The sequence below is a fragment of the Haemorhous mexicanus genome, chromosome 5 (assembly GCF_027477595.1).
Source record: "Haemorhous mexicanus isolate bHaeMex1 chromosome 5, bHaeMex1.pri, whole genome shotgun sequence".
NCBI classification, from domain to species: Eukaryota; Metazoa; Chordata; class Aves; order Passeriformes; family Fringillidae; genus Haemorhous; species Haemorhous mexicanus.
The window spans coordinates 12074340-12096132 of record NC_082345.1 but is presented as its reverse complement, the minus strand read 5'-3'; the positions used below and the strand labels follow the sequence as shown (position 1 = coordinate 12096132).

The 21793-nt window shown below is 40.0% G+C and overlaps 1 protein-coding gene across 3 annotated transcripts in view; it reads right to left on the bottom strand.

Moving 5' to 3' along the window:
• Positions 1-21793, bottom strand: part of FGD4 (FYVE, RhoGEF and PH domain containing 4) — a 104822-nt gene that overhangs the window by 18657 nt on the left and 64372 nt on the right. For all 3 annotated transcript variants that reach the window (XM_059845912.1, XM_059845914.1, XM_059845913.1), the window contains exons 3-6: positions 14742-14913; positions 10806-11298; positions 5296-5385; positions 3114-3259 (exon numbers count right to left, since the gene is read on the bottom strand). In XM_059845912.1, coding sequence (XP_059701895.1) covers positions 3114-3259; positions 5296-5385; positions 10806-11298; positions 14742-14913 — 901 coding nt within the window. The remainder of the gene's footprint in view (positions 1-3113; positions 3260-5295; positions 5386-10805; positions 11299-14741; positions 14914-21793) is intronic.

Here is a 21793-nt window from a genome sequence, read left to right as displayed (position 1 = left end):
GAGAGTTTGTATCACCCTTTGATGATGTATAAGCACCACAGGTCATGTAGAGGACTAAACTAAGTAAAGCTAGAAATTGAAGACATGAAAGATTTTATTTACAAAACATGGCCTAATTTATTTTATCTGCAGTTCCTCAAAATTACATTATCTTCTTCTGACCATAATTTAATCCTTAAAATATCTAACCTGTGGTTTGGTTTAAGGGCTAAGCCCATTCTGTACAGCTTCCACTCTGTGCCTTGTATAAATATACGTATTAACATTTGGGTTTTAATTACTAATTATCTAAGGAAACATATGAAGAAAAGATAATCCCTTGGATTCCAGTCTTTTGTGAGAACTTTCCCACGTTTTTCCCAACTCCTGATGGCGTCTTCAGATAAAACAGAAGAGTAAAGTAGCAGATGGAGAGGCTGAGAGAAGCAGCGCTCCCAGGGCACACAAAAAATGTAGAGCAGCACACAGGCACCTCCAAGAACTACAAAACGAAGCACATTTCATGTCTCATTTTCAGGGACAGACTCAGAAACTCAGTATCCCAGTATGGATTTCTAAAAGTCTGAAATCAATGTTCTCATAGCTGTCTCAAGTGAAAAATTCTACAGCCCACTCCAACATACCACTTCTCTGAGAGAAAAGCTGTGCAGAACAGAAAAGTTATACTTGAACAGTGAATATTGCAGGACTGTCAAAAACTGGTCCAGCTCCAGCTGCCTCTGCAGGACAGAGAGTTCCTGTGTGACACCTGGCAGAGGCTGGGCTGCTGCTGGGCTGGCAATGAGGGGACAAGACAGGGGGGGAAGTTGGTCTCTGAAGTCATGCAGGGTTCTTATGCTATTCCCAAGTATCTGGTCATCCTTGGGTGCAGAAGACTCAGGGTATTGTATCTAATTATCTCTTTTGATAGTCTAGTGAAAGGTCTCCCTGCCCATGGAAGGGGAGCTGGAATTAGATGATCTTTAAGGTCTGTTCCAAGACAAACCATTTGATGACTCTATGGCATGGGATCACTGTTTGCTCTGTTCCACACTTTTCATGAGGAATATATTGCAACAATGCTGGTGTTTTCAAGCCATATGTTGTAAGAGATTCAGCCCCAGCTGTTGCTCAACTCATTCAAAATGCAGCTACCAGACAATTTCACTTTCACTTGGTAAGTTTAGATTCACACTGCCTTTTCTTCCAAAAAAGAATTTGGTTTTGATCTGCTTTACATATTTTTACATATTTTTACTCTAAGTTTGCAATTTAAACCACAGCTCAAGAAAAGGTCAGAAATTTTTATCCAGCTTTTTTTGCTGGAAGATAAAGAATAATAGAAGCACATAAAGCTACCCATAGAACATACTTAATTTCTTGTGTCTAATGAGAGAAACTTCTGAGAAGACTGTACCTGGCAGGAGCTATTATTCCAGACAATTTCAGAGACCAGTGATGGAGAGAGAAAATTACCCCAGATTTTACTTTCAGCAATGATCAGAAAAAGCTGTCTTCAGGTGCACCCTTAATTCCAACTCCTCCCAAAAGCACAGTGTTTCAAGGACATTTGAACAGGCTGTCTCAGGTACAGCACAAAGGTTGTTTTCACACAATTTGGAAAAGATAATGTCCTTGTGATGCAATTTATTAGCTCTGCACCAAGAGTCAAAGCTTATCTGCAAAAGCACTTTTCAGCCTTTGGAGCTATATAATTACACACACAAGAGTAGTGAGCAGTTTAGCATGTTTCAAATATGTAAAGTAAGGCAACCCATATTCTGTGCTCCATAAAGTGTCTAGAGCAGAATTTTAAGCTTACACCGTGAATCTCATTTCAAATTACACAGCACTGCCACGACATGGTGTGAGCTGTTTTTTAAACATCTAAATTCCACTTGTCATGAACATGCACTCTTAGTGTAATCCAGGCATTCCTATTTCCTATCAGATTTTTTCAACTTCTGTTAAAAGAAATGGGTAGTTTTTACTTACTCAAGTCATTCTGAGGGGAACTTCTTATATTGCACAATGCTTACATTTTATTACTTCCTTGCATTATAGACTACACAGAGGTACCATGTGTTTGTGCATGTGAAGTATTCTATTTTAAGGAATCATCATTTAAAGGGGAATCATCTTACAGAGTCAGAAGATGTACAGCTGCTGTCTAAAGCACCACTGTATGGCCCAAGATTTTCATATATATCACAAAAGAGGTTTTTTTTTCCCTCATTTTTGGTGTGGTTTCTGACAATAAAGGAGCTATATGATAGTGTAGCTGGAAATTATGTATGGACAAACACTTGAATTCCTCATAATAAATTCTAGGTAATATAGAATATAGAAGCCAAACAAGTGCTGAGGTGAAATGACTGGATGAAACTGTATTTACAATTTCTTTTTAAATGAGGTTATCCTTTTTCCTGAAGAATGTAGGGAAGCAGCAATGGTTTGAGACCTTTTCTTTTTTTTTTTTTTTCAATTACATAGAAGAGACCAAGAATGTATGGCTGTGTTTTAATATGTCCAGAATCACACACACACACCCCAAGGCAGGATAAAGATACTACATCTGTACAAGAGTATTACACAGTAGATTTACACCTGTTCTATCCTTGCTGGCTATAAATAGAGATCAAGAATAACTGAGGGGAAAATGGCCCTGAAATATACCTGGCATGGATTTTAATTTCAAACAGAAAACTAAAACATAGAGGAAGAAGAAGATTCTGTCCCACGTTATTACAAAAGGCAGTAACAACAGAGGTTACTATACTTCAGCATTGTCATAAACCATATATGTGTGATTTACCTCACTTTGTACTCTGCACAACAAACTCACCAGGTAGCACATAATTTGAGTCTTAACCCCCAATTTAGCAAGATCATGAGGAATCTCACTGGCTTCAGTGAGATTACTCATGATCCCTGTCCTTTATTTTGAGCAAATGATGCCAGAACTCTGCTGAGTCAGATCCTGAGGAAGAGTGGAAGAGCAGATGTTCTCCTACTCACAGTGGTTCCTGGGCCTGGAGAGCTTAATTTGAAGATACTTTCCCTACCTCAACCCTGCAAGAGAGTTTCTACAGACACAGTTTTAGAAGTGTATTAACCAGGGAATTGCCTCTTACCATTCTTGCATTCTTTTTTCAAGTTCTGGAAGTAAGAATTTACTGTGGAAGGCATTTATTGATGAAATGTTGGAAAAGATTTTATTAATCACTTCAGGTGGAAATGAACCTCTGTTGGCTTCCTCAAGGAGTCTGGAATAGAATACCTGCAATACAGAAAAAGAGCCACAAACCTATCATCAGCCTATTATATTTAACCAATGGAAGACCACCTATCCACCCCTCCTGGCAAGATTAATATTTCACTAATACAGACGGGTAGTGATGAACTCATTCATTGCCTTACCCTCACTGGAAGTGAAAAGCTTCTCCTCCCCTTACACCCCACTTTTGTTCTTGTAAGCCAGGAGAGCACTGCAGGCAAGGCTGACACCAGGGGAGCCAAGCTGAAGCAGTGCCATTTGGGAGCAGCTCCAGACATTTCATCCTGTCTGTTTTAACAGCTAGATCATCTCAGCTTTCCCAGTCTTCCAGCAGTATTTTCCACTCTTCTGTCCTTTGCAATTAGCATGATGTCTGATCACCATTAGCCCCAGAACCTTCCTTGAATGTTGTATCCCCTTATCCTTTTGAAATCAAAGTAGCTGGCAGACTAAGAGTGGTCCCCATGTATCATTTAAAGTACAGAAGGGACCCAGTTCTGGGTGGACTCTTTTAAAAATAAATATATTATAGTCTCTTTTAAAAATAAATATATTCTTTCTCCTTCAGTAGGCTCAACCTGACTAGGTGCACTACAAATGCATCAGTTAATATGCACATCACAAAAAACCCCCGTGCTTTTGGAGAGTTGTTGTCCCACTGCCACCCTCTCCCATGCTTGAACAGATTGTATATCCCCAGAAAAGGCTTCAAAAGTCTGGGTAAGGACTTGCAAAAGAAGAAAAGAGTTGGAAGATAGGAACTTTGATCCCCCAACTGAGACAGCCAGAGTGTCTTAAAAGGAAAAAAGCCATTTTTCTGCCATATACACCCTAAACCATGCCCAGTTTGCTGCATTGCCAACAGGACAGATAGTTACTTTGAAGACCATAAAGATTACACAACTTTTTAACCAAGCTCAGAAATATAACAGTCCCTTCCTAGTCTTCTGCTTTTCTCTCATGAGCAGCAGCTGAGCAGCTGTGTTTGAAACTCGTTTTTCAGAATTCTCTCCAGTTAATATTTAGGAAACAGACATAGAAGTGATGCACTTATAAAGCCACCAAGGAAAATAAATGTACATTACCCATCAGAAAAATCTATGCAGGAAGTAAACATATTTTTTTACTTTTAAATTTCTCTAAATCACTTTTTTTTCCTGCAATATTTTGGCTTTTAACAGTTACCATACTTCCATCATAATGTGGGTCTGCTGTGTAAATCCACTTTCTTGAGGACAATTACATAGATCCCCAAGCAGCCTGAACAATTATTGTAGTAGTTGAGACTTTTTACAAAAGTCAACTTATCAAACTTATCAACTTATACAAAAAGTGTTTGTACAAAACTTCTGCACTGGACCTGAGAAACTTAAACTGTAGAGTCTGAGAAAAATATCCTGTAGTAAGGCAACACAAAGCTAGAGGCATCCAAGTAAAGTGTATATGTGTTATGTGGAAAGTAAACAAGACTTAGGAAGGAAAAATTCTCAAGTGCAGACTTTTAGGTTTAAGAAATATCAGCTAGATTGTGCAAAACATGAGAGTCCAGCCCTTTCCTTGCAGGAGCAGTAATTTCTGTTTCTAAATATAGAATGGGAAAATAGAGGATATTCTTTTTGGAATGGGCAATTTCTAGGTCTTTTGGGACTAAAGAAGAATTCTGATGGGGTGGCTCAAATTAGAAGGATTTAGTAATTTTCTAATGAGTGGGTGATTGCAATATTCACTCCAATTCACTGGAAGCCAAAACATGGTTATCCATCCTCTTTGTTGGCTACCAGCATGATTGCTTGCAGTGACATCCCCACACAGAGAAGATATTGCTTTAATAGCCACAAAATTCTAATACTTATTAAAAATACAGCACTCTTAAAACAGAAGCAAAGGCAAAACCATGAGGCAACAGAAAATGACTGACTGGGAAATCAGCAAATTGTGAAAAACATTCCACATCTCATGTAATTTATACCCACACTTATACATAGCCATTTGAGTGAATTTATGGCAACACAAGAAAAGCAAACTTGAGAAAAATGTACCCCATCGAGGAGGTCCAGCCGGCTAACGTAGGCCTTTTCTGTTTGCAGAAGTTCATTGGCAATTTTGTGACGTTTCTGCTCATCTGTCTCCTGGAGGAAAAGAAGAGCAACTATTAGGATACTGAAGAAAACATAATTTAATAATCATAAAAAATTTTAAAAATACTTATGACTACCTTATTGTTCAAAAACTGAAATACAAGTTTAACATTTAGTAATAAACACCAACCTTGAAAAATGCATAATTTCCCACAGTTTAACCAACACATACAACAAAAGCCAGAGAATGTTAAAAATCAGTCAAATTGTGAAGCAAAATCCAAAGCCTAAAAGGTGTAGTATTTTCCAGTTTGCATAGGGATCTTTGCCAAAGCACCACCTCCCTAGTCAACAGATCAGCTCACATCCTGGTAACTGAGTACCACTGACCTTTCAGAGCTGGAGGAGCTGATTTACAGAGTAAGAGGGAACAGATGGGAGCACTCCGTGTTCACCCCCGCCCCATTTCAGGAGTTATTTGAACTGCGTGTTCTCTGCACAGCAAAATTATTGAAAAATGTGGTACAAAATGTTTTATGTTCACCAATACACTCATTGCTGAATAATTACTGACTGCAATTACAGGACTCCTTCATTAAGTCTTTATGGAAGTAATTTTTGCATTTTAAGGGAAGTTTTCCTTTTAAAATATTTTATTCCGCAAAATATATTTCTGATTCTTCTGCTGAACAGCAACTTAAAACATTCACTCAATGTTCAATATTAAACTAAATATGTTAGAATATGCAATTGTAAGTTGCTGGGCAAAATTACTCCAAAACAAACAATGAAAGGACAGCCTTCTACAATGTCAAAACATAAGGGAAATGCCTCAGGCTTGCAAGTGTCAGGCTCAACAAACTGACACTTCCATTACAAGATTCTTTCTCCAGATCTAGTGATAGCCTGCTCACATCTAACAACATCAGAGTCTTCCTGAAATAAATGGCAGTATTATCACAGTGCTTATGGGAAACTGGTAATTTGCCAGACAAACCATAAAAATTCTTCATTAAAAAAAATAAAGAGGAGAGCTTGAGAGAGTGGTTTCTGATTTCAAGATGCACACTGCTTCCCACAAGGCTATGATAAACATTTGCAAGTACCTTTACAAAAATTGTGTGAAGAATATTGAAGTGCAGTCTTATATTTAAAGCAGTTCAGTGCGTTTTTCCCCATTTTGGTACTCAATAAGTATTCCAAATTTCAACGTATTTCAGTTCTAATCTGCAGTGTTCACAGTTGCACTGCTACATGGCAAACCTCCTCCCTAAAAACAGGCTTTCAATAGCGACTTCAAAGCTGTTCATTAAATCTGTTTAAATCAGCATAGCAACCACAGTAACCTGCAGAATAGTGTTTTAAGTGCTGTCAAGAGACATTGCAGGGAGTGGAGGATTAGCTATTACAGACACAGCTTGCTGCTTAGTGCAGCCATTTACAAAAGATCTCACATGTGGACTTGAGGCACAAAACCATGGAGGTTACTGTTTCCTCAGGAATTTTTTTTTTCTCACCCCAGAACCCCACTTTCTCCCCGAAGCAGTGCTATAGAAGCAATCCATAGTGCTTAGAAGATTACTTGAACTAATTAAGAGAGGGAAAATCATGCATAACAAACGCAAAAAAAAGTCACATAAAATGAGCTGAGCCCAGATTTCCAATCCTCTCAGTATCAACCTTAGACATCATCTTAATTCTTGAACCTGCACCTCCTTTCTACATCAATTGCACGACCTGACAGAGGGATCCTCGAAATGCATATCACAGATGAGTTATACTTTAATCACTGCAGAGTGTTCCTATTCCAGCACAAGAACACCCACCCACAGGATCAGAGCAGTGCAAAATAACAGAAAACTCTTCTACTGCTTTTCTTTCAGCACGTCCTCAGTGGGGAAGCAGGGGGTGCTGTTGAGGGGAACTTGAGGCAACAATTATTTCAAGGAACAATTTTAAACTTCTGTGACAATCCATAATACATGGCAACCCAACATATAAACTGAGTAGAAATGTGCTATATAGAGAACATTTACACTACACAGGTACGTTATTTCATCCCTGGAGCAAAATATCAGTAGTGTGAGAGACCAAGAGTTGCATCAGCAGGAACTGCAAACTTGAATCTCTACTCCAATGCTTACAGTAAATTTGTCAGCTGGATCTAGTTCTTTAGTGCAAAGCTGCTCATCATTAGAATAATTATATTACTACGCACGCTTAAGAAATTAAAATAAGTGATTTTGAACTCTGAAATTAGTAAGAGGTGTGAAAAATGCTGGTGAAAGTATGAACTTTCTTATTCTCCAAACCAAACAGGAGCCATCTCCTGTCAAGAAAACTGTACCTGCAACATGAAGTAATGTATATGATTCACTCTTACTCATGCATAGTCCTTGCCCCAGGGGCTTTGAAGGAATCTATTAAACAACACAGACAGGGTGAGAGAAGTAGAGTATGAACAAATAAAATTTAAATTACACTGTGCTCGTTTCTTGCACAGCAGCCAAGAAAGCAGGAAGATTCTGATACCCCTAAAGTAGTGACTGTTCACAAGAAGATTCATGCATTTATGTTGGCTGCTTAAGATACACAGCTTTGTTCCCTGTACTATTTCTAAAGAAGACCAAAAACTATAGAATCAAGAAGCTGGTAGAACCTCTCAAGTTCTTTCAACAGAAAAATATTTCTTGGCAGGGAATTAACTTTCCAAGACCCAAAATTTTACCCTGGTTAAACTGAAACATCACCCCACATTTAGAAATCCAGTATCTACACTGGGTTTTTGCATCTGAACCATCAGAGCCCCCAACACCATCATTAAAAGAAGACATCATATAAGGACTTGATTAAAAGATGTTCAGTGGATTCTCCCCATCTGTGGCATGCAGGCAGTCTATATCCCTGTTTCCTACCAGTCTCACAGCAAACACTGACACGTTTGTCCTCTTGTCCTCAGTTAGCTGTAGCAGCAGATTCCCCACAAGATGTTATTCAGGAAGTTAATAAATTGAGATGTTCCTGTACTATTCAGCCTCCGCAGTTTAGACAGACCAATTTTTTAACAGGAGGTGCTTCTGCTGCAAGGCAGCAAAGTTTTAACTTTTAATTCTCTTTTTGCTTGTTATGATTGTGTTTCATTACCTTCAAACTAATTCAGTAAATAAGAGAAATAAAGGATACTCTGGTTGTTTTGGGAATTTTTTTTCAGATCACTGCCAAATTTAATAAGTTTTGCTCAACTTTTTCCAGAACCTTCAATAATCTGTCTTTATTCAGATCTACAGTGACTGAGGGGAGAGGGAGGGGAATAATTGTAAGAGCAACACTATTTCAAAACAAGCCTTCTTTTCTAAGTCCAAAAAATAATTTCAGCACTGGTTTTGCACCAGCCGCCAATTTAATTCACCCCTTCCAGCTGTGGATTTAGGATTACTTGCACTGTACATGTACACATTTACAAAGAGAGAGGGCACCACTTTCTGCTCTTTCCTGAACCAAGAAACATGACATGCAAGAGACAATATACTTTGCATCAGCATCAAAATACATATATCAGACTCAAAGTTTGGCTATGACTCACATGCATCTGCTCCTTTTGCTTTTATTCAACTGTACTCACATTTCTAATCAAAAGGGCAGGAGAGTGCTGTTATCCAAGTTGTGTTTAGCAACTTCAGCTGGACTGCATCCCAGTTTTAACATTCTATAATGACTCAGTAGGCATTTAACAAAATCACAGATTGTCTAATGCTCTTACTTCTTACCAGTGTGTGCTTGAACATAGAAACAGCTTAAAGCTCCACCAGAACTCTCCTGTTGATCATCATCCTTCTCCTAATCCAGACAGCATGGCAGCAGCTACTTAGACCACCAGAGAGCTAATTGCCATCTCCAGGCTGTATTAATCCAAACTAAATCAGTGTTTGATTCTGTAAAGGGTGGCAGACACACTTCTTATCCCCACCAGACTAAACGGGAAGTCCTTGCTGCACAAGGTATCTCAGGAAGGGTTGCTGTGACCCAGCTCAGTTTTACAGATTCAGTTCTGCACCAGAGCAAGCTTAAAAGTCATCCTGCATGGCTATGTCTTGGTTTTGTACCCTTCAAGCACCAATGAACAATATACATCTAGTTACAGTCACATTACACCTCACAAGCTGACTCAGTGTCAATATAAGACAGATCACATGTGCTGGTCCCAGCAGCTCAAAGACAGATTTTAATGAGATTGCTGCCATTAGCATTTGCCCAGCTCCTTCCTGAACTTTAAAACAGAGCTGCTTCCCTTTTCAGCTTTTTTCTTGAAAATGCTCCCAGCCCCTTACTGCGTGACTTGGATTCAAGCTTAACATTGTTGCCCACTGAGAATTCAGCACTTTATAGGCACAGAGAGGGGAAACAGGCATTACCCAACAGGAGACAGAAACATTATGACAGGTGTGGCAGGCCAAAAGTGCCTTGGACTGTACCCAGGCTTATGCTTAGCTGGGGATCATAACATTTGTTCATTACTGGGGAAAAAAAAAAAACCTAAAAGAAAGAAGAAAACCACACAACCCATCACTTTCTTATCATTACCCAAGATATTTCATCCACCTTTCCCACTCACAGAGTTTACCTCCAAGCATGTATGTATGTGACCCTCAGCTAAACAAACTCAAGGGCTGCAGTGACCTGCTGCAGGTGCACACCTGACCAGCAGTGAGGAGTTTTTCCAGCATCAGCTGTTTGGCTCTGTGGTGAAGAGGAGAAGCTCCCCTTGCCAAACAGGGGATGGCTGGACCAGAACTGTTAATCACATTTACTGCTTTGGTAGAAAGAGGCAAACTCACAAGTAAACTTTCACAAGTGAAAAATATGCACCATTTTTCAGCAATTAATTCCCCAAGACAGATTTCCTTCCACCCACTTACTTCGCTTAAGCATTTAAAATCTTCCTCACAAGGGAACTCAAATTCATCATAAGTTCTCCTTGCTAAAAAGTCATGTATTTAGTGTGCCCTGAACACTACATATCTATCTGATCACTAGCAGACTGCCACTGCCTTTCCAGCTTTGACTTGACAATTACATCCAAGCTAGGGATTCACACAAATCTTCTGCCTGAAGCTCTGTCATGACAGTTTACTGCACATGGCATTTTATTTCACATACACCAGTAACATGTGTCCCTTGTAGGCTAGCACAGCTGAAGCATGGTGCTAAACAGGCACACGTTTGAGTTTCACTTTTTTTTAAACCTCAGATAACTAATGGGGAAAGAGCCAAGGGGATGAGGAGAAGAGCAAAGGAGGGGAGAGTGTGGGAAAAGGCAAGCAAAATTTTTTTCTCATCTTTTTTCAGAGGGAAAATAACCAAAATATTTTCAATTTCTAACCTGTTCCTGGAAGTCTATTTTTGTAAATAAAAACCTAGAGAAAATACAAAATGTAGTGCTATATCAGGAATGAAACCATTTCTCTCTTTACCTTTATTTCTACAGGTTGATCTTGTTTACTGCTTTCCTCAGCTGGCTCTTCCTTGACATCAGTATCAATTCCTAGAGTTTCGTTTTCGGGTGGGAGCAGCGTGTCACTGCTGGGAGTCCTGTGGCAGCTGTTGAGCATCTGCTCCTCACAGGCAGCCTCACTTGGCAGGGACTCTCTGCGAGGGCATTCTCCTTCCCCGTTTGTCAAGCTGCTGTCCACGGCACCGTCCGGGAGCGGGAGCGGGGTGGACGCGGCCGAGCCGCGCTCCGGCGACCGCCGCTCCTCTTCCTCCGGCCGGTCCTGCGCCACCACGCCGTTGGCCGTGGGCAGCTGTGCAACCTGAGTTCTGTCAGTGTGACTGTTTCCCTGTGTCTGTAGTGAGGGCTGGGAGGGGAGTTTTGGTTGAGGTGATGGTGTGGACCCATATCTTCCTTGAGATTTAGTGATGTGGAGAACGGAGGAATCTTTCTTGAAATCAGTAGGATTCAGTGAGCTAAAAACACCAAGCAAACAAAGCATTGATGAGAGAAGAGTTAAGTATGGACTTGTAAAACATAAGGGAAATAGGAGAGTTGCACTACATAACCAATTTCTCCCCCAAAAATCTTCTTTTTGCTGTGTTAATATTAGGAAGTTCTTAGACCTGAAATGCAATAAAACACTTAACAAACAAGCTTCTCTTACCTGAAACCCAGACCTCTGCCCATTGTGAGCCATTGCATCCCTATGCATCTTGGACCCCATGTGTAGGGGATATTATTTATTTATAGATATTATTTATACTGGATATTAGGAATAAACTCTCCACTGAAAGGGTCAATGAAAGGGTTGGAGGGAACCCTACAATGAAAGGGTCATCAGGCACTGGAACAGGGTGCCCAGGGAAGATTTGAGCCACCATCCCTGGAGGTATTTAAAAGATGCGAAGATGTGGCACTTGAGGAGGTGGTTTAGTGGTTTGGCAGTGCTGGGTTAACAGTTGGATTCAGTCATCTTTTGCAACCTAAATTTTTCTATTCTTAGCTCCATGAAACAGAGCAGGAAACCAAGAAACTGACAGATGAAGCAACTTGCCCAAAGTGTCCCAGAAGGTTATTGGCAGAAATGGAGCAAGGCTTGTGGTTTCCCAAGTCTAGTCCCCTGCATAAGCTAACAAGTAGCCCATCACCTAACAGCTCTTTTATTACAAAAATTAATCAAACAAAATCAATCAAGAACATATAGCATCCATTTCCTTAGTTCAGAATATTACATGAGGATCTTTACATTTTTATCTCATTTCTTTTCCAGTTTCCTTAGTTTGAAATGTCCTTTTCTCATGCTACATCTTTTCTAAAAATCTTTTTCCTCCAAAATTTGTCTCTGCTTTAAAGATATTATCTCATGTTCCTGACTGTCCTCTAACTATTCCTAGTATGGACTTCCATCTTCTGGAAGGATGAAAATTTCTTACAAACTGTACTTTTATTCCTTATTTATAGGATACTTCACACAAATGTGTAAAGTACAAACTGCTGCAAACATATCCTGCAATTTTGTGCACACAGACCAAAAAGAACTTACACTAGCTTTATCTTCTTCCGTCATCTAACAAAAAAAAGTTTGAATCACTTTTTCTTTAGTCATGTAAAGACTATACATTTTTTTATTAAATGAACTTAACTCTAGGACAAAATTAATATACATTTTTCAATTGCCTGCACAAAGAGGTTTAATTAACTTTCTGACACGCCTACATGTTTGTAGGCTGTACAGACTAATGAAAATAAGTTATTAGAGTTGACAATCACAGTTTGCAGCTCATGAACATGCTACCTAGCCATTTCAAGATCCTTAATTAAATTGAAGTTCAGCTTCACAGAAGACATATTCTGTGGGTTGAGCTCATTCAAAAAACCAGGAATTATTTCCACTGCCAAAGCAGGATAATCCAGAACCCAGCATGCTAATCATGAAAGTTTCTCATAAGCAGAGATCACAGACTTGAGTAGAATTTAGTCACTAGACAGATATTACTGGTGCACCTAATAAATGATGCTGCCCAAAAACATCTCCGCTTCCCATAGTCCACAAAATGTCCCTACTTGTAAAGGTCTATCAACATGAAAGTTTTATTTCTTTGTTTATAGTTTCCTTTGATTGCACAATATGGAAGAAGTTCCTGCACAGCACAGCAGGCAGGTCTAGGAGGAAGAAATGCTGGGCTCAGTGCTGCAGGGCACAACAAACCTGAAGTTTTCTTTCAGAAAAGATTATCTATTTATTTATTTTTTTAGGATACTGCACTGTTTAAAAGCTGGGTGATGCTTTGGAGAAAGACTGAAAAACAGAGTGATAGCAGGATTAGAGACTGGTGTTAAAAGAATTCACAAGACCTCCAGTGCTGCAGTAATCTTTTTCCCATTTCTGAGAATCTGTCATCACCAAGTGCAATTAAGTCTCTGCCTAATGACAGAAGTTTCTTGCAGACAAAGCTCTGAAATTATTTCTATTCCAATGGACAAACATACTTTTGCAATGCTCAGCTGCTTCCATAAAAAGGATTAAATTTCACCCATCTTGAGGGGAAATTCTTTCAATGAAAGCCCTTTTTCTCTGGCTCCACAGCAGGTCATGCATTCATGTACTCTGTTGTACATCATTCATTCACTCCCACAGGGGGCATCCCTTCTGAGATCCAAGGGATTTCATGTCCCAAGGGAACATGGAAAAACCACATCCAAACCCTGCAATGCACAACTGTCACTGGACAGTTTCTTGAGCTGTTCCTCTGTCATGGGCTTTCTGGAAAGTCACTCTCTTTGTACAGAGCAGATATATTTGAAACTTCTGTTTCAGAGCTTATAATGCCTCTACTTAGGGATGCATCATGTGCATCTCATTAAAGTCACCAAAGAAATTATGAAAGCAATGTTGATCATGGTTCTTTTTTTCCCATAAACCACAGAATTGAAACTCAAGAACAATGGGCTTTTCCACCAAAATCACGAAGTACTGCAAAGCAAGCCATTTAGGGAATGTATGTCATACCCCTACAAAAAATTTGTAGAGTTCACTCTCTTCACATGAACGACTGAAGAAGTTAAGTCAATATGAAATTAAAACCAGTATTTCAGGTTTTTCTATTTGCTCATAAAAGTATTTTTTCTTCAAGAAAAAAAGTATTTAATATTAGCTTCAATATTAAACTTATTTCAAATTGCTGACATTTTCCAGGTTGTTTTTAAAATGCTGCAAGTTTCTTTCTTTTAAAGGAAAATTAGGACTAATACCTTATGAAAAAGCACACCTTTTTAAGCCAAATATACAACTGGCTCCCACTATTTCAAAACACATGCAGTTTTGCCATCAAGTCCTTTAGCAGGGATAGGAGTGAGCCCTACCACAGTACCAACGTTTCTGCTCACAGTGATGCCTCAGGTTTTAGCTTTTGCATTTTTCAGATTCTGTGCTGCTTTAGTCTGTAGTTCTGAGCTTCATGTTGGGGGATGGTGAGCTCTCTTCACAGAGTAGGGAGACAAAGCAATTCCTTCTCTAGCTGGGGACCAAGGACAAATGATCCAAATCTCACGCCCAAGAGCAGAAACAACGTGGACTGAAGAGAGGAAAACAAGAGGGATGGGACTTCATAAGCTGAAGCTCTAACTGGACAATTAACTCCAATATGCAAATGGACCAGAGCTGATAAAAGTGTGAGACCCCGTGACCGGTCATCCATTTTTGGTGACCATTTTGGTTCATCTTGGGTGTAGCCCTGGCTGGGCTCTTGTGCTGCCCAAGGTGTATCAATTGAGCCTTCTAATAAATACCTGCTGTATTCTTTAGCTCTGCCTAGCCTCTGTTCCAGGTCAGCCTTCTCAAGGCATCAACAGCTTCAAGTTCCAACAATCCCCACACAACAAAGAGTTACAAAGCAATTCAAAGTCTGTCACATACCTGCCTCCCTCAAAACGGTTGATGAGATCTGACACTTTACTGGACTTTTCCTTTGTGACACTAGAAACAGCAGCAGGTGTCTCTTCCTCCATTCTTGGTTTCTGATTTGTTAAAGCTTTATGCCTAGGGGTTTGGTATGTTGCCTTCTGCAGATGAATTGGCTTTGGAGGCACTGCAAAGAACAACAACAACAACAATCAATCACTCGTATTTCTTTGAGTTTCTAGAATACAGAATCATAGAATGGTTTATGTTGTAAGGGACCTTAAAGATCATCTAGTTCCAAACCCCCTGCCATGGGCAGGGACACTTTCTGCAATACCAGGTTACTCTCAAAAATGAGATTTTTGCATTAAGAACTCATTGCAGCAATGAAAAGGAGATACTCTTGGCTTTATTTAACCTTAAATCTGCTTTAAAAATACAGGGACTTCATATAATTCTTCATGCACTGTTTGGTATTAGGGATCTTGTTATATTTTTGACAAAAAGCTGAACCATAAGCTACTTTAACAAGCTAGAAAATTAGGGAGTTTTCTTGTTTTCTTTCTGTGTTTGTTTTCATAGGGAACTGTAGGAAATACGTAGGAGAAGTTGATGGTTGCAGGTTTTGTAATAAAAAAGAATTAAGCACAAAGGAAAGAGAAAGGAAATTGCTGCCCCAAAACTCTGGTGCTCTCATTCTTTACCTTATCCCTTGTGACCTCAATAATAATTATCAGTAAAAAAGGTATTTGCCTTCAGCTTTAAAATTCCCTTACTCTCTGAACCTTTGTCTAATTATACTGCTGAAAACCCTCCCCCTGAAAACATTTTTTTTCTTTTTGCTTTTTCCCCATCCTCACCATAAGTCCTTCTAATTAGATTGTTGATGATCAGCCACTGCTTAATACAGCAGTGACTAGAACACAAAAGACAAGGTGACACATAAAGCAGCTGAAGTCACAGCACTAAAATCTTTAAGCAACCATGCAGCATTTGTGGGCAACAAAAGCACATCACAGTCTGGGCCCAAATGCATTCCACATTGGAGCAATGAATGTCCAGCTTCATCAAAAGGAGAGACTTGATGCAAAAGAACCTTAATTCATTCCCAAGAACACCTGTTCATTCCCACACACATCCCCAAAACATAACTGTGGGAGCAGTGAAAACATTTGATATTAAATTGGAAAAAAAAAATATTGAAAGGCATAAACTGGCAGGAGTAGGCAATATCCTGCCAGTGGAACCAGTGGCCCAGGGGCTCAGGCACTCCTCCACAGGCACCACATCCCAGTGGGGCACAGGTACTGGCCCCACAGCAACTATAAAACCTGCCCATGAGCAAGGGAAGGGAAGGAGGACTTGAACTGGCATTTTTTACCACTCTTGTGGTAGGGACAAAAGCTCTAGAACAGGATACACAATAGATGGATGTGGAAAAGCCATGTTCCTTGCATTGCTGAGTCTAGAATATCTTCCTAACTTACCCTGGAAAACCCATGCACCACAGGAATGATCTTAAATCCCATCAACCGACATTTGAAAGGGATGTTAAAAAATCCTTTCAAATATACTAATCATAGATGGTGATAAACTTGAAGCAATTAAGGGCAATTTTTCATTTCTTCCCTTCATTTAATTCATAGGTAATACAGGAGGTAATATTTGCCTGTGTTTCCAACAACCTAATTGCAGTTTAATGGGATTGCAGTGATCGCTACAGTCTGAAAAGTACCATGAGAGATTCTATGCAGAAATGAATTCGCCATAAAAAGCTTTAGACTTCAATCACATCAACTGCAAAGGCTGACAGATGAACTAATCAAAGGGAGAAGGAAGACAGTTACTGTAGGTCAGATGATTTACTGTGCATATGTGCACCCTCAGTCCTCAGAAGCTTTACATTTATGAACACGTACAAAAAAAGCAAGTTTGGGGAAGGATGCAGTATAGAAGATGACTCAGAATGCTGCTCTTTTGAGATCGTTATTTGCAGCCCTGAAACAAGTAGATTATTAAACTGTGCAACTGCTGCAGTGACTGCAGTCCCCCCTGAGAAGCCCCACGCAGCTGCTGGGCTGCAGCTGCAGTGCAGTGGAACAGCTTTCCCCAAATTCCCTCTTCCCAGGGAGCTCGGGCAAGGCCTGGCAGAATGAGGCCAGCGAGCATCCCATAATTGTCCGAGCACTGAATAGCTCCCTGTGCTGACAAAGCCATGGGACAGCTGAGGAAAGGAGACACAAGCAGGACACATCATTGATCATAGGCACTGCCATCCCCTCGGGGAGGAGGTGGACAGCAAAGGGGACATGGAGTGGATTTGCTGACGAGCACCACAGCAATTTGTAGGAATTTCTTGCTCTTGCAATGGACTCTGTATAACCCCCAGTCCTGGGAGTTCTCTTATGCAATGGACTCATACAGCTCTTCAATTCTTCTGTACATCTCATGAAATGTTAATATCCTCACAGGGATATATTAAAACTACTAAACTTGAGGGAATTAATGTCTACTGATAAAGCAGAAGGAATTAGTTGCTAGCTATTTTTATACCGGATCCACAGGGATAAAAATCAAATTCTAGGGCATTTTGTGGAAGTGTCACAAACTTTTGCAGCTGAAAAACCACAGCTAAGCAGCATTTACATATGGCAAGCAATGAGGAACCTCTTGTCAAACTGGACAATCCCCCTATACTGAAAATCACTTTAATGTCTTCAGAAGACAACCACAAACCAAGCGGCCAATTCACTTAGGCAAAATATTTTATTCCTTACTCCTATCAGCACCTAGCAGACAGCATTTCCCCTACCAGTTCTTGCTGTAGCTACTGCATGGTTCAGAAATAGTGCTGTGAAGAAACAGTCACAAGATCAATGGAAAGAAAAGAATCAGTAGTGTAAAAAAAAAAAAGCAATCCACAACCCTCAAACCTTCCTGTAAGGTCAGCCTTGTTAACAGGGATTATGGAAAGCAAATTCTATTAATTCTCTCCTCAATGTACTTCTGTAGTGTTTTGTTTTAATCAGATTATTTTTCAGTATGTGCAGAGCAAGGATCTTAAGGGAAAAAAAAGAGAAAAGACTGCCCTATTGTAGTAACCTGCATAATACACAGCTCTGTTTGAGTCTATAAATACTCTTGCCTCTGTACTGCAGAATTCTGAGCTCATTAGGAGATATGAGCTGCTTATTCTGCCCAAAGAAAACCCTTCCATATACTGAAGGAGCAGATACTGTACACTGCCAGCCAAAATCAAGATTTATGCTGCAGCGCCTAGCTGTGCATTTAACTTTGCATATATTCATAAGGAAATGTCAGTTACTGCTATATAAATGGCTCAAAAAGTACAACCACCTTTGCAGACTCCAAAGCATATCAGCAAAGGTAATTAATCTCTTGTCTTTGAAAGAATAATGTGTTCAATGGTTAAAAATGCTGCTATGCCTTGGCTCAATGAAAATTGTGTTAAAAGTTCCTGTGGTAAGCAACTACAGCTCTCCTGGCTGAGTCATCCATCATCATCTCCCTGCATGCTCCATCACCTTCAGGAATATCAAATGAGCACTGCTGAAGAGATGCCAAAAACTTATACTTTTAAGAACAATATGAAACAACCAGTAACCTAAACACAGCAGAAAGAGAGAAGAAATTAATTTTCTCCTTGAGATGTGCGTTTCCATATTTTTTTAGTCCACGCCACAAGAAGAATCTTTCAATAGTATATCAAGAAAGAAGACCAATAATAATCAGATGTCTTTTGTTCTCTCATTTGTCTTCTTCACAGAGATATGTGGGGATTTGTTAGTTTTGTTGATAAAAGAGACATTGTAGCAGGTTTCTTGAAGGACCACCAAGACTGGAGAAGCCTACCTGGGAACAGCAGTCAGTTTCAGTTCAATTCACCTTTCACTGTACAAGTTTCATTTGCCAGGGAAGTCCAGTCTATATGTCAGACCTTTAAGAGGTCTCTCAGCTTTTTTAAGCCCAGGCCACTGTCAACTTTTAACCACAGGCTATATAACAACTGAGAAAGGAAGGCAGGATTCCTGCTACACAGCAGATAGGCAGCTAAAATTGACTGCCGAAGTTTAAATGTTGAATCTGTTTCATCCTTATCATTTCACAGTAGCACAAACCAGGCCAACTTTTGGAGTGGAAATTTACCTCCAACCCAAACAAAAATGCCTCTTCAGCCTCAGCAGGAGATTCATAAGTACTCCTAGGCTCTCATTAGAAAAATTTAAATGAGCAACTGATGCAGTCTTGAACTGACAAGGCACTTCACTGCTTTGAAGAAGTGTTGGCATTTCCACATATTTTGCATCCTACAATAAAACTGCCTGACACAGACAGCAGTTTCAGTGCCCAGTATTTAGCAATTTGACATCATAAAAGAACTGATGCAAGAGGACCAAAGAGCAAGGAATAGAAGAAACTAGGGGAAAAAAAAATCAATTTTTACATATCACTCTACATGAACTCTGCTATTGCAAGGTTCAGATCTACTACCCAAATATTTGTAGGTAAGGGCAAATTTCAAATTATTTAACAATTTGCTTCCTCTCTTGTGGATTCATATCCACAAGAGGTGGTAGCACATTCTGCTATTTCCACTGACTGCCTCCAGTCTGGATTAGCCCACTTTATCAGGGAATGCACGGCACTGGTGCAAAGGCAGCACAGCACATCTCACAGCTGGTACAGACACACTGACTCTGCAGCCCTAACTCCTTTGCTCAATTCCCTCACTGGCTTTTCAGCCAGTTTCAGGCTTTGCTCCAAATTTGTTCCAAAGATTTTCCTGAATCCAACTCTGCTCCAGACAGAAATCTGACACATGAATTGCTGACTTGCTGATGGAAGGAATTACTGGGGAACAAAAACTGATGGAAGGAATTATTGGAGAACAAAAATTCTGCTATTACTGACAGTGTATCAGACAGGTTTTTTACTCCTTGAAATGCCAGGGGGAAAAATTAAAATGAAAATAAAGACTTTTATATTGGATTGCATGCAGAAATTTATTCACTTGACCTAGCTACCCTGAGTGAACTGTTTCTAAATACTTAAACTACTTCTCAGAGACCAAGTACAGACAGAAGTACAGGGTTCACTTGAAGTGCAAGATTTTGAACATTTTTCCTCAATAGTAAAGCTCTATTTCCCTTAATAAAGCAAATTTTACAGAAAATAGCTGTACCACACTTGCAACACAACCTCAAAGTCATGTTTATATCTCTCATTTTAATTATTTTGGTAGGTTAGATGAAGGTCATTTTGCAGTTAGTTCCTCCACAACCAAATATATTGGCATTACAATTCAGGTCTGTCATCTTGTTTCCTTTCACTATTAAAGGCCACTTAGTATTTGCACGACTAAAACAATCATATGGAAAAATGTTTCCTGCTGCTAGAAACCAAAAACATTTTTGTATTTCTGCATGAAAGCTCTTCAAAAAAATAGTGGCCCCTTTCAAACCAATAAACCAGAGCAGCCTAGTTTGCTTACAACATTTAGTCTCCCAAATGCATCTCTCATTAATTCTGGTTTCTTTTGCTTCAATTCAATAAAAGGCCAAACAAAAGATATAGTACAAAACTTCCATCTGATGCACATATTTACTATTAATAAATGGAGAGCGAGCCATGAACAAAGGAGACACAAAATACTATTTACAACAGTATTATTGAATTTCATCTGCACAGCTGCATTTCTTAGACTACAACACTATTCCTGGCTGTGGCACATTTTGGAGTACAAAATATTGACAAATAAAAGGAAACATGGCTAGGAAAGAGCAACAACAGCTGTGTAACTTGAATGACTGGGGTCCAATAATATACAACTCCTAATTTATCTAATAGCTAAAATTTTATAATAGAGTGTTGGCTTTGTTTTTGAAAGACTTTAAATCTTTTTATTGATAGCACATTCCTATTTATCCATTTATGACTTCTAAAATATTTTTCTTAGGAAGAACACATGTTCCCTTTGCTGTAGAGAATTAATTCCAGCGACCTAGGAAATGGTGCAGAAAGGCTCCCCAGATAAGTAATGACTGGCAAAAACATCTTAGTTTAGTTAACAATGCTGGCAAATGTTCTGTAAAAACAAATTACACACAAAAAAAAGGCCAGTTTTTGCTCTCATTCTCCTGAAGTAAACAAAACTTTCTTGACACCTCAAAAAATTTCTTCCTGCCCTTGAGTCTAAGACAAACTCAGGACTGATGCAAAATTCTTCAAGGTGCATTTCCCCATTGAGTGATATGGATATTTTTGACTCTACTACACGATGACTCTGTGTGATTCTGGTTTCTGTACTTGATTAAATGTGCTCTCCTACTGGGTTTGTGTGACCAGCTTTTGGTAGCTGGGGGGGGAACTACAGGAGTGGCTTGTGTGAGAAGCTGCCAGAAGCTTCCTCCGTGACCAACAGAGCCAATGGCAGCCAGCTCCAGGATGGACCCACCACTGGCCAAGGCTGAGCCATCAGAGAAGGGAGTAATATCTGTGTGATAACACATTTGAGAGGGGAAAAAAAGTTATTGTACAGACATGATTGTGCTCAGAGAAGAGAGGAATGACAATATGTGAGAGGAACAACTTTGCAAACACCAAGGTCAGTGAAGAAAGGGGGCAGGAGGTGCTCCAGGTGCTGGAGCACCTCACAGCCCATGGTGAGACAGCTGTGTCCCTGCAGCCCATGGAGGTCCATGGGCTTGCAGAGATCCACCTGCAGCCCATGGAGGAGTGTGTGGATGCCTGAGAGGAGGCTGTGAGCCCATGGGAAGCCCACACTGGAGCATGCTCCAGGCAGGGACCTGCAGACTCAGAGAGAGAGAAGCTCACTCTGGAGCAGGTTTTCTGCCTGGGTTTGTGACCCTGTGGGGTACCTGTGCTGGAGCAGGCTGTGCTCCAGCACCCTCCACTCATGCTGGAGCAGCTCTTGAAAAACTGTAGTGCACAGAAGGACACACACTGGAGAAGCTCATGGAGAACTGTCTCCCATGGGGGGCTCCCTGGCTGGAGCAGGGGAACATCCCCTCTGCCTGAGCAGTGGC